The 14028-nt window shown below is 42.7% G+C and overlaps 1 protein-coding gene across 3 annotated transcripts in view; it reads left to right on the top strand.

The window, feature by feature from the left end:
- XRCC6 (X-ray repair cross complementing 6) overlaps window positions 1–12114 on the top strand; it is a 15973-nt gene extending 3859 nt beyond the window's left edge. For 2 of the 3 annotated variants that reach the window (XM_006027650.3, XM_006027648.3), the window contains exons 3-12: window positions 34–172; window positions 924–1178; window positions 2038–2221; window positions 2606–2792; window positions 4205–4373; window positions 5700–5861; window positions 8043–8172; window positions 9456–9556; window positions 10941–11054; window positions 11610–12114. In XM_006027650.3, the coding sequence (XP_006027712.1) occupies window positions 34–172; window positions 924–1178; window positions 2038–2221; window positions 2606–2792; window positions 4205–4373; window positions 5700–5861; window positions 8043–8172; window positions 9456–9556; window positions 10941–11054; window positions 11610–11809 (1641 nt within the window). In that variant the 3' untranslated portion in view covers window positions 11810–12114. Of the gene's footprint in view, window positions 1–33; window positions 173–923; window positions 1179–2037; window positions 2222–2605; window positions 2793–4204; window positions 4374–5699; window positions 5862–8042; window positions 8173–9455; window positions 9557–10385; window positions 10535–10940; window positions 11055–11609 lie in introns of those variants that run through there. The other variant, XR_001358344.2, reaches the window with a different exon arrangement.
- The last annotated feature ends 1914 nt before the right edge of the window (window positions 12115–14028 follow it).

Below are 14028 nucleotides of genomic sequence, written 5' to 3'. Positions count from 1 at the left end.
CTTTCCTTGCTGACCTGCATGGTTTCTTTCCAGTGCATCCGGAATGTGTACACCAACAAGATTATCAGCAGTGACAGAGACCTCCTGAGCATTGTGTTTTATGGTACTGAGAAAAACAAAAACTTAGCAGATTTCAAACATGTTTATGTTCTTCAGGAGTTGGACAATCCAGGTAAAATGTAACAGTGATCTGAAGATTTCTGTGAAAAATAGGAACTAGGGAAGTCCATACGATCAGGCCTCCCTCTCTCTCATGCCCAAGGGAGTTGATGCTGTGAGAGAAACTAGAATGCTACAGTTTTTGTGAGGAGTTTTTTCATAGGTGTAATAGCTTCTCTGGTTGGTGCTTCCCTGCCCAGTCAGGCAAAAAATACTGTTAGTAGTTTGATTTTCTTATGTTGGCTGCTGTACTCCTTTCCCTGCGGTCAATTCTATTTGAAGGGTCTCACCCCTCAACCTTAAAAATTGTTGCTAATTAACTAAGATTAGGGGGGAAAGGAAATTAAGTACTAGGCAAGGGAGAAAAGATCTATTTGTGGTTGAAAGTTTAAAAATGGAGAAGCAAATGAGGAAGCAAGATATGAAGAACATATATATATATCAAACAGCAGCTACAGGACAGAAGACACGTCACCCCTTGCCAAAGTAGTTATGAGAGGGGAGGGGAGCTGCAAATAGACAAACAGGGAGGAGGAGGTATTGGTCAAAGTTGGGTAATCTGTAGAGTTTAAAAAATAGACCAGTTATCTATTAGCTCGTGCACCTAAAGTATTGAACATCTTAACCAAGCCTTCGGAGTGCAGTGCTGTGATAATGCAATGAAACATTAGCTGTAAAGAACTGTAGGCTTCTTGGGTTGGAAATGTAGCATGAACTATAGGCAGTACAGACCAATTTTCTGCTCTTGCTCTCTTTGCCTTTAGGTGCACAGCGAGTGCTAGAACTGGACCAATACAAGGGAAACCGGGGAAAAGCACTCTTTCGTGAGTCGTTTGGCCATAGTAATGAGTACTCACTGGGTGAGGCATTTTGGGCTTGCTCTAATCTCTTCAGTGATGTCCAGCTCAAGATGAGCCACAAAAGGATCATGCTGTTCACCAATGAAGATAACCCTCATGCCAATGACAGCACTAAAGCCAAGCTGGCTAGGACCAGAGCTGCTGACCTTCGAGACACAGGTCAGCATTTTCACTTTTCATTTAGTGATGGAGCTTCATGAAGAGTAGGGGTATAAACAAAGATCACCAGGTAAAGTGGATCAGTAGTTCTGGGATAAGTCCTGGCACAGCTGAGCCACTTCATTGGGCGAAATGAATGTTACCCATTGCCCTGCAAGGTTGGGCCCTTGTCATTTCCAGGAGCAGCCAGTGCCCAATATTGCAGGACAATGCTTGAGGTGCCTGTATGCAAATAGAATTTAAGGGTATAAACAGGGTTTTCCCATTTATAGAAATGTATGCCTAGAGTCTCTCCAGCATGGTAATGGGGCTAGGACCACCAGTTAGATGACTCCAAAATAGGGGAACCTGGGCAGGCATTCCTAGGGCTTCAGGGGATCAAATCAGCACATCTTGGAGATTCCCATTTCCCCTGAAACCCTGGGAATGCCTGCCTGAGGCAGCCAGAGAGCATGGACAGCTCTGGTTTGCTTTGCCTATGCTTTCTTGCCTTAAAGCAAGTCAGATGTCAACCATAAAATAGCAGCACAAAATCACATTACCTATGTCAGAGCCACAAATTTTGGACATTTTTGGTACAACAAGGGACATGAACATGTCAGTGATGCTTTGTGTCCTAGCTACTAGATCACATTCTTACTCTTCCTGCTATGTGACTTGATCAAATGTGAAAGAAACAAGCCAGCTCTCCTTAATTGCTTTCTTTTAGTGACCAACACAAATAGAAAAGCAAAATCTATGCATGTTTCAACTTCCTTTCCCATTTTAAGGAAATATCTGAGTATTGTGGAAATGTACTGCTGGAAGTACATAGAAATCAATTTACATAACCCTCCTCACATCTTTACTTTGTGACTAGGTATCATCCTTGATTTAATGCACTTGAAGAAGCCTGGGCGGTTTGATATTTCCATGTTCTACAGAGATATCATTAACGTAGCAGAAGATGAGGATTTAGGAGTCCAGCCTGTTGAGTCAGGCAAACTGGAAGATCTCATGAAGAAAGTACGAGCAAAGGAGACAAAGAAACGGGCTTTAGCCAGGTGCGTGCCAAGTATCAACATTTGAAATAGCATCAGCAGCCTCTGGAAAGGCTTCCTTGGTGCCTTTCCAGAGGCACATGGACTCACACATGGACCAGTATCTGTGCAGGCTCTTGTTATCTGATTGAGATTGGGCTTGACCTTTCTGAAACCTCCCCTTTAAAATATCCCACAACATTTTAATAAGAACTTTTCAGTTCTGTGTCAAAATTAAGATATCTTTAGAGAAACGGCATTACAATGCTGGTAATGTTATTTCAGAAATGCATGTGATGTTTGGGGGAGAACAAAAGAGAATCTGAGGAATAAATTGCTGGAAGAGAGAACTTTTTTGGAGACTGACTGTGGAAGTCTTCATTTTGTTTGTCTGTAACTCCCATACAGGATAAACTTTTATCTGTGCAAAGACATATCCTTCACTGTTGGTGTTTACAACTTGGTCCAAAAAGCAATAAAGCCATATCCAGTGAAGCTTTATCGGGAAACCAACGAGCCAGTTCGAACTAAGACACGAACATTTAACCAAGAGACAGGTAGTTTGCTTCTACCTAGTGATACCAAGAAAGCTCAGGTAATACATCCCATACGTGCTTGCTTTTCTTCTCAGTGGGGGGTTTGCAGGGACACCAAAAAACTTACCAAAACCATTACTTCTTTTTGTATGGCTCTTCTTAAGTGAGCTGCAGAAATGCAGAGGATGACAGGTTTATACTGCTTGATCCATTTTCTCTTAGAGATAATGTGATCCTGTTGCATTCAGAAGCTAGGCAGACTTGGAGTAGGTTGTTATGTGGGTGAGCCTCCATAAAAGGACAGCTGTTGATGGAATTGAGGTTGGGGGCTGTGGGTTGCATTCTCCCTTTGCAATGATTCAAGTTTATCTGAAAGAGTAGACAGTAGAAGGCCTTGTTCTGCTGGTGATCTTGCATCTTGATAGTCTATTCAGTGTTTTAATCACTTAATGATACTATGGTACTTCTTTACTAAAGAGTAAAGGTGTGAGGGTTCTGACATTTATTTATTTATTTTTAAAGCCAAAACAGATTTCCTTGTTCTTCATGCCCTAGCATTGTTCATCAGAATGATTACAACAGTCTCTGGTCAGATATAAATGAATTTTTATTTTTACTACTAAGACGCAGTTTATAAAATGCTTCAGAAAGCTTTGGGATGGAGGGAGTTATGGAAATATAAGATTATTGGCTCTTGTATCTTTAGAGTAAGCAACTAGTGTGTCAAAAACACAGCATCTTGCAATAAAAGATGTCTAAGAAAAGCATAAACCTAAGATCAAAATCTCTCTGACATCTGTAGACTGGATTGAAGTTCATAACTGAACATAGTTATCAATTGCTTTGTGAATATAAATATACAGCAGCGCTTTTAAGCAAGGGACTGCTAATATAATTTTGCTGTGGAAGATTGTGGCTAATTACTTCACCTTAAATAATTAATTCAGCAAAAGATAAGCCCTTCACGTGCAGGTTTTTCTCCATGTGCAAGCAATGTTCCATAACCCACCACCACTTTTTTAGAGATGACTGTTGAGGTGCCATAGAAACTAAGGCACAGGATTATGAAGTGAATCTTCAGGAGAATTGCAAGGGATAGGCTAAATGAAAATATTGTGTGTATAACAGCTAAAAAAAATGATTATACAATTGAAAGGAGCATGAGTTTCTCCTTTGTCGCTAGTAATTCTTTGTAGATTGGCTATGTGCCTTTCTTAAGGCCTGCTGCCTTTCAGATTTTAACACAGTAAATTTTGTTTAAATTGGCTTTAAGGATAGCATATCGGTATTTATTTTCATTGTGGACAAATACTTCCAGGTTATTGGTTTCCCTGCCCCCCCACCCTTGCTACTGATGTTGCCTCCCCTCCTCTATTTCTTCATGATATATGGGACAATTCAATTGGTTCTGTAATGTCTGAATGGATAACATCTCTGTTCTTAACACTGTTTCCCCCCCCCCCCATTTTAGACATATGGGAACCGTCAGATTGTTTTGGAGAAAGAGGAGACTGAGGAACTGAAGAAATTTGATTCCCCAGGTTTGGTTTTGATTGGTTTCAAACCTTTGGCAATGCTCAAACAGCATCATCACATTAAGCCCTCCCAGTTCATCTATCCTGAGGAGTCCTTGATGAGTGGTAAGAAAAGGTGGGGTGTAAAGACCCAACAGGCAATCATCTGGTAGTGTGGCTGCAAACTAATTCCTAGCGGGGAGGGAAATGGGGGATGGGACAGGGGAAGGGTGGGACAAATATCATTTGAAGAGGGACATGAGATATTCAGACTCATTTGTGCTTCCTTGTCTAGAACAAAAGTTTAAATTAACTTTGATTCATTGATTTGACTAACACACACTTTTGCCCTTGTAACCTGTGTTTTCATCTTCATTTGCCATGCTGACCCTATTTTCTTTTTTCTTTTCTTTTTTCTCGTTGTTGTTGACGTAATGTTCACCCCATAAAATTTTTGTCATTCATGGCAATACTTATCTTGAAACCTGAGGTATATGGAGACTCAATCAACAAGGGGATCAAGACATAGAGCTTGAGAGAGATGATTAGGACATCTGGATTCAGAAGTTGCAATTATGTCAGCTAGAAGGATAGGTGCAATGCTAAGAAAGAACATGCGAGCTAGCAGCATTTTCTGATGCTCGTTTATATTAGCTAGGAGAGAACTTTAGGGGTGTCTCTGTCTCCCTTTACCATGTTAACTGTGTATTTGGGATAGGGACAATGTCACGTTGTGTAAGGGAAGTGGGATTGAGTGAAGTAGTTCAGTAAGTGTGTTGCTTATAAAAAGGACTCTGTCATAACAGGTTGTTCCACTCCCTCAGAGTCTAAGACGCACTTGCTATCTGGGTGCAACACCTCCAGGGAGGTAAGAGTGGATACCTGATTGTCCACTTGACTGCCTTGTAGTATTTCCAGCAACATGCCTTGTCCAGTGGATGTACAGTTTGGGTATGCATTTTTTTTTTTGCCAACCTCTATGGTAAAAAAAAAAAACAGGCTAATGTTGGCTGTTCTTGAAAAACAGTTTTGACCCTGATTCTTAGTACTGAAGGCTTGTGGTGTGCCACTGACTGGATCTCCAAGGATGGAGGGTGTTTATGCTCACATCATAGCAAACCTGATTTTGTTGTCCCTTATATCCTCTTTGAAAGGGTGACACCTCTATTATCAGGACAAATACCTCCTCTTTCATATATTGGCAAATCCTGCCCTTTCATCAGAGTTCTCTTGCCCTTTTTTGTCCAGAGAACATGTTGTCGTCATCCTAGAGGGTTTCCCTCCCTTCCCAGTCCCCCACAACAGTTTAATGTTGTTTTTCCTGTCTGGAGTCTTATAGATATTGCCAAAAAGAGGCAGGTGCTAAATCTGCAATACTTTCAGACTATGTGCCTGAATCTCCAGAGGTGAGCCCTGTACCCAAATTTGACTGATACAGCCTTTATTGTGTAGGGAGTACGACTCTGTTTAATGCCTTACTGACCAAGTGCCTGGAGAAAGAAGTGATGGCATTGTGCAGATATGTCCCCCGCCGGAACACTCCCCCCTGCTTTGTGGCCATGATCCCTCAAGAGGAAGAGCTGGGTGAGCAGAATGTGCAGACAGTCTCTCCAGGTGTGTGAAAAATTGCATTTTTTTAATCGCAGTAGAAAAGAAGGAACTAGACAGCAAGCATGCTGTGTACTGCAAGGTGTTTCTTGTGCATCTCAAAAACAGAAGAGAAAATAACTGTCCGCAATCTCTTGCTGCCATTTTCCCATGTCCAGAATCTGACACAGCAAGCTGCTCATAGCAACTCTGGCCAGAGTTTCTTGTTTAAAATGTTGGGATAGACTCACGCAAAATAAATGCTCTGAGACAGATTTACATGGGATGCCTGCTGCTAAGAATTTCTAATAGAGGTGCACCGATGCATCGATCCAATACTGGATCAGCACCAATATAAAGAAAATTGACTATATTGGAAATCGGCCTGATGTGGCCGATAATTTGGCCAATAAATGTCTGGGTGTGTGCGCAGCTGCAGCGCAGTACATAGGCGGTGAGGAGCGGAGCTCAGCAGCTTGGAGAGCTGCATGCAGCTGGTAAGTCTGTTGTGGTGGAAGGGGAGGGAGGAGGGATGGGGCATGGGGGCGCAGATCAAGGTCCCCCGTGGTGAGGGAAGGAGTGGCGCTGACGTAGTTGCTGCCCAGCTGGGGTGGGGCAGGGTGCAGGATAGAGCCGCAGCTTGTCCTGGAGGCACAGGGTGCGGAATGGCTCTCGCTGCAGTGTGCACCCTGGGAGGGCACAGGGGGCGTGCCCTCAGATCTGTGGGGTGGGCTGCAGCTGGGGGCCACACTGGGCCTGGCCACACTGCGCTTTGGGCAGGTGACGGTGGCACTGGGAGAGTGGCTCCCGGGGGGGCTGCAGCCACCTCAAATTTTGCCGTAGCCCCCCTGTAGCCTCCTCCCTGAGTGCAGTGTGGCCAAGGCCCCCCGACACGTGCCGGGAAGAGCATGGACCCTGGCCCCATCCTGCAGCTGCAGCCTGCCCTGCCCTGCCCTGCGCAGATCTGAGGGCACACGTTCCCCCCCTCCCCCGCAATGCCTTCCCAGGGTGCATATAGCAGTGGGAGCTGCTCCCCCTTCCCGCGCCCCCCAGATGAACTGTGGCTCCATTGCATGCCTGCCCCACCCCGGTTGGGCAGCCCCTGCCCCACTCCCTCCCTCACCATGGGGGGCATTGATCTGCCCCCCCACACCCCTTCCCTCCCTGTTCCCTGTCCACTACAGCAGACTCACCAGCTGGACGAAGCTGTATCAGAAATCGGATTGGTATTGGCCAATATACCTCCTTAAAAATCAGCTGTCAGTATTGACTCCCAAAATCTCTCTTGGTGCACCCTTAATTTCTAATACCAGGCTGGTGTTGGTATAATTGAGTTTATGCCACGTTAATCTGATGAGCCTAAATAACAGTGTAGGTAAAGCCTTTTGAAAACCTCCATTTAAGTCCATACTTGCCCAAGAAAACATAACCTCCAGGATTAACATAGGTGTGATACTTCTCTTCCCTCTTAGTTCCTTGCTAGCAGGGTAGGTGATTGACCTTTAAACAGAGAAACCTTTTTCACTACTGGTTGCTTAGAGTCCTCTGCGGTTCTGTGAATGTTTTCTGTTGTCGGACACTTAGGGGTAATGAGAGAGAACAAATTCCATGTATTGATCACCCCAGTTTTATCAGTTGAGTAGAATATTATTAGGAAGCAGGAGTAGATTATTTCCTTCTGTCTTCCCTCCTCTTATAGCTGGTGAAGCTCGTGTTGGGGAGGACAAGGAAAAAGAACAATGGTACCCACATTTAGTGAGTGTTATCACAGAAGTGCTTTATAAGCACCAGTTTTAATTTTTTTTAACATCCCTGTGAGATGGATTTTTACCTTTTCAAATGATTGGAAGGTGATGCAGGAAACTTGGATGGCATTAAACTTCAGTTTCTAGCTTCCCATCATGTATTTAGTCTCTCACAGGTGTTCTTTAGTATTTTTATTAGTGGTAATGATGTTTTGGCAATGTCCAGAAACCTAAGTGTTTGAGGCAATCTTTGAATTCATATAAAGATACTCTTGGCAATTCAGGACTGAGAATAGGGACATTTCTGAAAAAGAAAGAGTTACTTGTTAATCCTGTGCGTGCACTTGCATATGGTACTGTCTAGTTACTATGAGTAAACTGTTCACAGCCATTCTTGGCTTCTGTCATGTGTTTTGAAGCTGTCATTGGATGACAGGTTTGTATATCTGTTTCTGCCACCTAGGTTTCCACCTCATTTTCCTGCCCTATGCAGATGACATACGGAAAATTGACTTTACAGAGAAGGTGCCAGCCAATGAAGAACAGGTGGACAAAATGAAGGAAATAGTCCAGAAGCTTCGATTCAAGTACAGGTGAATGGAAGCTTTTATAAAGCCTGTCACCTGCTATATTGTACATTATTCAGTGGCAAGCAGCTATAGCAGTCACACAAAATCATAAATTTCAACACATTAGGGAGCTAAGACTCTGCAATGTATAATATAATTAGGGCTTTTTTTTTAACACCTCTGAGTCCAGTAAGCTTTCTGGACATCCAGGAGCACATTGACACTAAACATTGGAAAAAAAACATTGCTTGAAATTGATTGTGTAACACTTGAACTGTGTGATGGATTCAAACATGATGGCCAAACTGGACCTCTTACAAATGTTAATTTATAATGGTTGGCTGCAAAACTTGAGAACATATCTAAAGATTTGTTCTCATTGGTCTGGTGTAATACGTTGGGTTTCTGCTCCAGGAGTCAAAATTCCATGAAATGCATATAGCTATACCTGATCAAACATAACTGTAGTGGGTGCATTGTCGAGATAAATTCAATTAGTCCTGCCATCTTCGTCACTCAATTAATTTGTCTCACATGTAGAAATTACATATGCAGGCCCAAATTGGTTTTATAAGGGAAAATTAGCTTTGTTTTTTTAACAAAGGAGGCCTCGTTTTCCTGTAGAACATGTGTGCACACACGTCTGCAGAAGCACATGTGCATGTGTGTGTGCGCGTACACAAAAGGAAGGGGACTTTCTACCCTTTTTGGTAGTCTCCGATGTAGCCTATCTCACTGCTTAGCTGGGAAACTTGCAGGGACATTGATTGCAAAGTAGTTTGCTACCTTTTTTTACCCTTATAATAGTCACTATGTATATGCAGCTCTGCTTATTTGATAGAATTGTTTTGATGTACCCATACACAGTATGCCTTACAGCAAATGTACCAGTACGTTATGAGACTTCTTAAACATTTGACTTGGCTCAAAGGGATGTTATACCATGGTCCAGAGATAGCATATTTGAGTGATGGAATAAGAGCCTTTGCCTGAACTTTTTGTAAGGAAGGTATTGAAGGGTCTTTGAAATGAAAACACAAGATAATAGTTATTAATGAGCTGGGGTCTCTCCACCATAAGAAGGAGAGTATTTTAAAGGAGATGTATGTTTAGATGTTGGGTATGTAGAAAGAGCGAAACAAGCATTAATGTGGAATAGTGACCCCTTTAGGCTTTTTTCATATTCCCATAAGAGTTACTAAAAAGTGGCTAACGATGGCTTTTGAATAAGCATGTTTGCAGTCCTGCTAATAAGTTACACTTACTTCTTGGTATCTCTGTTGAATATTTCTGGATTTTGTTGACAGGAGTGACAGCTTTGAGAACCCCGTCCTGCAGCAGCACTTCAGGAACCTGGAGGCCTTGGCACTGGGCTTGATGGAGCCTGAACGAGCTGAAGATCTGACAAGTGAGAATTATTAGTTGATACAAAAAGAGTGGGGGAGAGGTCACTTGCATCTTCCACTCTGGTCATAGAAATGTGTTACTGGAAAATCCAGAAGGGTTCCTTTTATGTTTATAAAAAAGCAAAACAATACTGTTAGCATTGTGCAGTTCTAAGACTTAATCTGGAATATGTGGTGATGGTTGATCTGCTTCAAGGTCTGTTTTTAATTTTGTAGCTCTGGTTTTGCTATTGCAGTTCTTTTGCTATCCCTGGCCCTTTGCTTCCCCCCACTCCCAAAATGTGTACTTGTTAAAACATCCCTTCTAGTCTTGTTGAGAAACTGGTGATATTTCTGTCTGTGCAGATGTTTGCATGGGCTAAATTAAGACCAAACTCATATCACTTGGAGCTAAATTTTCTGCATTTTTTCACTTTAGCCATGAGAGATGCAACTGCTTTTCCAAAGGTCCTAAACATGAACTTTTTAAAATTTAGGTCTTGAGATGTTAAAGAGCAACTATGCCCTGCCTTCTCTTTTTTTGACAGAATACTTTAGTAGGTCTTAAAATCATGACCAATGAAAGTAAAAAGGAATTATTTAATTTATCTTTTAAAATAATGACTGAACAGTCTTTCTATACTGGCAGACAGCTTTTTGGCTTAAAATTCACTTCCCTAAAAGTCCACTGGCATTTAACTTTGAAAAAATGAATGGAATTAATTGGCTGTCTGCTGGTGGGGAAAGATGCCACCCCGTGGCCAGTAAGAGCACACAGCTCTGGTACTCTTCCCAGGAAAAGCAGTAACTTCTCTCTCTCTCTCTCTCTATTTCACTTCTCTGTACTTTCAGGTAAAATTACTGCTTTCCTGCATTGTGATAGTAGAGTCTAAGGGCCCCACTTAAGAATCATGACTTTATTGTACTATGCAGTATAAAGAGACATGACAAAAAGACTTTCTGCCACAAAGAACTGACAGTCTTGATGAGAAAAAAAACAGGTAACTTAAAAAAATATAGGGCTAGCAAAAGATTATGAAATAAAAGAGATGGCAAACCTTTCTCCCCACATCCTGCTATATTTTCTCTTTGGTTTCCTTTGTGTATAGGCATGTACTTTTTTTTTCATATCGGGTATACAACAAAGTGTAATCAACTGTGCATTATACAATGTTAGTGATAGTATTGAGAACCTTTACTTTCTCATTTCCTGATTCCTGTACATTCAAAATGTGGTTACTGTTGTGTTAATATACCTTTTGCATTTCATCATTTTTCATGTTTGGAAAGCTTTTAGGAAAGGATGGCTACTCTTTAAGAGCATTTATTTTTTAATACAGTAGAATTTGGTGATTATATTTTGTGTGGGCTGCATTTTGGTGAGCACAAGTTTGTTTCTATTGTCAGTGCCTAAAGCTGAGGAGATGAATCGCAGACTGGGTAATCTAGTGGAAGAGTTTAAGCAGCTGGTTTATCCACCTGATTACAGTCCTGAGGGAAAGGTTGGGAAACGAAAGCAAGGTGAGTAGTGAAAGCAATTTTGTGAGATACAACATGCTGTTGTTGTCAGCTGTTCAGAGGCTTTTGTATTTCTCATTTCTCTCTCTTGGGGGTTTAAAGTGAAAAGTACTCTCTATAAATTGCTCCACATCCACATTCAAATAGAGTAATATATCACCTGGGACTATGATCTTGGCAAATCTTACAAGCTAAAGTAGTGTGGGGTCAAACTAGGCCACTTGAATGCGAAACCTCTGAAGGATATTCAGCTTGTTGCAGGAAGTGGCGTGGTTGCTTACCTGGCCCAAGTTGAATATTTTTGAGAGGCTAATAAAAACCCTTCATTTTTTTTTACCCCCTTGTACAGCTGAGAGAAGACTTTGCATGAAATTTTCATTGCACAATGAACTGTAGCTGCTTTTAGGGTGAAATACATAACCTAGAAACTTGTTGTATGCATGCATGATGCATTGCCTTTATGGCATGATGTACTAATTGTTACTAGACTGATTGAACTGTCTTTCCTCTTTTAATAGTCCTTCTAATGTCAATGATCCAACTTCCTTTTTGCAATAGGAGGTGGTGATGCGCAAATGGAGAAAAAGCCCAAGATAGAAATCTCTGAGGATGAGCTGAGGAGCTTTGTGCAGAAGGGCACTCTTGGCAAGCTCACTGTGCCTGCTCTGAAGGAGGCGTGCAAGGCTTATGGGCTAAAAGTTGTTGGGAAGAAGCAAGAACTTTTGGATGCGCTAACTGAGCATTTCAGGAAGCGTTAACCGGGAACTAGTGCCTAGGGTGACTCCCTTCTGCTAAATTCAGTCTCCTTACAGGGCTGGTTTGTTGGGCTGAGTTCAGTTTTCATCCAGAGGCCGAGGGCAAGATGGAGAAAATAACTCTTCATCAAGTGTTGTAGACCCTAGTGGAGAAGAAAGTTTATCCTGCTGGTGATAGGTATATGCCAACTTGGTTTCTGCTGATGGCAGCCAAGGGTAAAACAAACTATCCCAACTCTGGTCTCATGTTTTAAAATGAATGCTGTTGTGCTATCTAGGTTTCTAAATAAATGCAAGCATATCTTGTAGTCTGTGTTATTCTGGGGCAGCTGGTGTGGTGAAAGGATGTGACATATACAACCAAACTTGCTTATTGGAAATAAGGAAATTGAATAATCTGTGTTGGTTAGGTGAATTATTGCTGTTAGCTTACTGTCCAAGTTTTGTGTTTACAAGAATTATAACCATGGCTCCTTGCTCTTTTGATCAATACACTAAGTCTGTCCATCAAAATTGCTAGACAAGAACAAATTGCTTTCTGTTCTGGCCACAGCATAATAGAAACAGTCTACAGAAACTGAGAAAGACATAAGTACAGAAATGTTGCTGAGCAGTAGCAGTTATTTAAATGGTTTGCATAATCTATTCGTTTTGAAGCTGAATTGCAAAAGGGGGTAGAGTGGTGGGGGATCCTAATCAGGTATATTTTTAAAATGTTACTTGAATATATTCCTTGGAGGATGCGAGTGAAGATGACAACCTAGTAGCCTGTAATCTCAGATAAAGCTTTTCCAACCTTCAAGTGAGGGTGAGTCAGACTACTTTAAAGAACAAGTCCATGAATAAGGTCATTAAAAATAGCAATTTCTGGGGATTTCTCTTATTACTTAAAGTGGCTTTTGGATCACACTTGTGCATACTGCACACTTGTGCAAACCACATATAGTCCATATAAGGGAAATCATGTTAAATAATCAGTCTCCTTGTTCTAGAGCAGGGTAGCCAACCTGCAGCATGAATGCCACAAATGGCACAGATAACCTCTTTGTGTGGCACATGACAGATCAGGTAGGGGGCAGGAATAGAAAGCAGAGCAGGAGATTGGGCAGGGAGCACAGAATGTGGAACAGAAAACAGCACAGCAGATTGGGCAGCAGAAGGGGATTGGAATGGCACTTGGGGAGGAGCTGGGGCTAACTTGTGGCATGCCTGCCAAAAAGGTTGACTCTCACTGTTCTAGAAGGTGATGATGGTAGTAGTACAGTTGACTGTAGTTTTAACTGATTTTTCATGGTTCCCGTGCATACTTTCAACCAATGATCCATTCCTTTTTATACATGCATGGTGTAATAGAGCCCAACACTGAGATCCTTAATACTGACAATGAAGCAATCAGGGGAACTGCTGGTAGCAGTAAATGAAGCAATATATCTTGGTTATAGAGTCACTACAGCTTGTGCAAATAGATAGAAGACAGGCTAACTTTAAACTTGGTAGTTTGTTTAGTATGTCTGCAGCATGAAATTTAGTGTGGGCTGCAAAACTCTGAGCTGACGAAATGCTTGGGTGGCTAGCCCATGTTAAGCTCCATACTGTCACAGCCAACCTACTCCAGCATCTGAGCCGACTTGTTTCAATTTAGGTTGGGTATGGCTATCTGAGCTACAATAGCAAGTGACACTGGTGTGCTGGTAGCCTTTGTCATAGAATGGGACACCACACCCTGTAGGTCTGGGGTGGGGAAAATACAGCCTGCAGGCCGGATACAGTCGAAGGCATTTTATCTGGCCTGCAGTGGGTCCTTTGGCCTCACCTGGCCCAGGCACAGGCGTGGCTAAGGCTGTAGTGCATGCAGTTGGTCCTGCCACCGCCAGATGCACAGCAGGGCTGGGATGGAGCAGCAGCCAGACTCCATTTCCTGGCAGCCCGTGGTGGCTCCTTCCGGTTTATGCCTCTGGAACAAGCCCTGCTGCCCAGGCACTCCAGCCTGCCTGTTCAGGGCACCAGATGGAGTGAGTGGGCAAGCCCAGTCTCCATGGAGACCAGGTGGGATCTGCACAGGCAGGCTGGGCAGACAGGATGGGGCTGTGGGCAGGCAGGGAACCTCATTTAGGGTGGTGGGGTGGAGCTGGGGATCAGGATTATGGGGCAGTGAGTGCAGGGTCAGGGCCTGGGGCATGGCCGCGATTCACTCCCTGCACACCTCTACCTGTGGAACCGGC

This window comes from Alligator sinensis, unplaced genomic scaffold (genome assembly GCF_000455745.1).
Source record: "Alligator sinensis unplaced genomic scaffold, ASM45574v1 scaffold215_1, whole genome shotgun sequence".
NCBI lineage: Eukaryota > Metazoa > Chordata > Crocodylia > Alligatoridae > Alligator > Alligator sinensis.
This window is presented reverse-complemented; position numbering and strand designations above follow the sequence as displayed.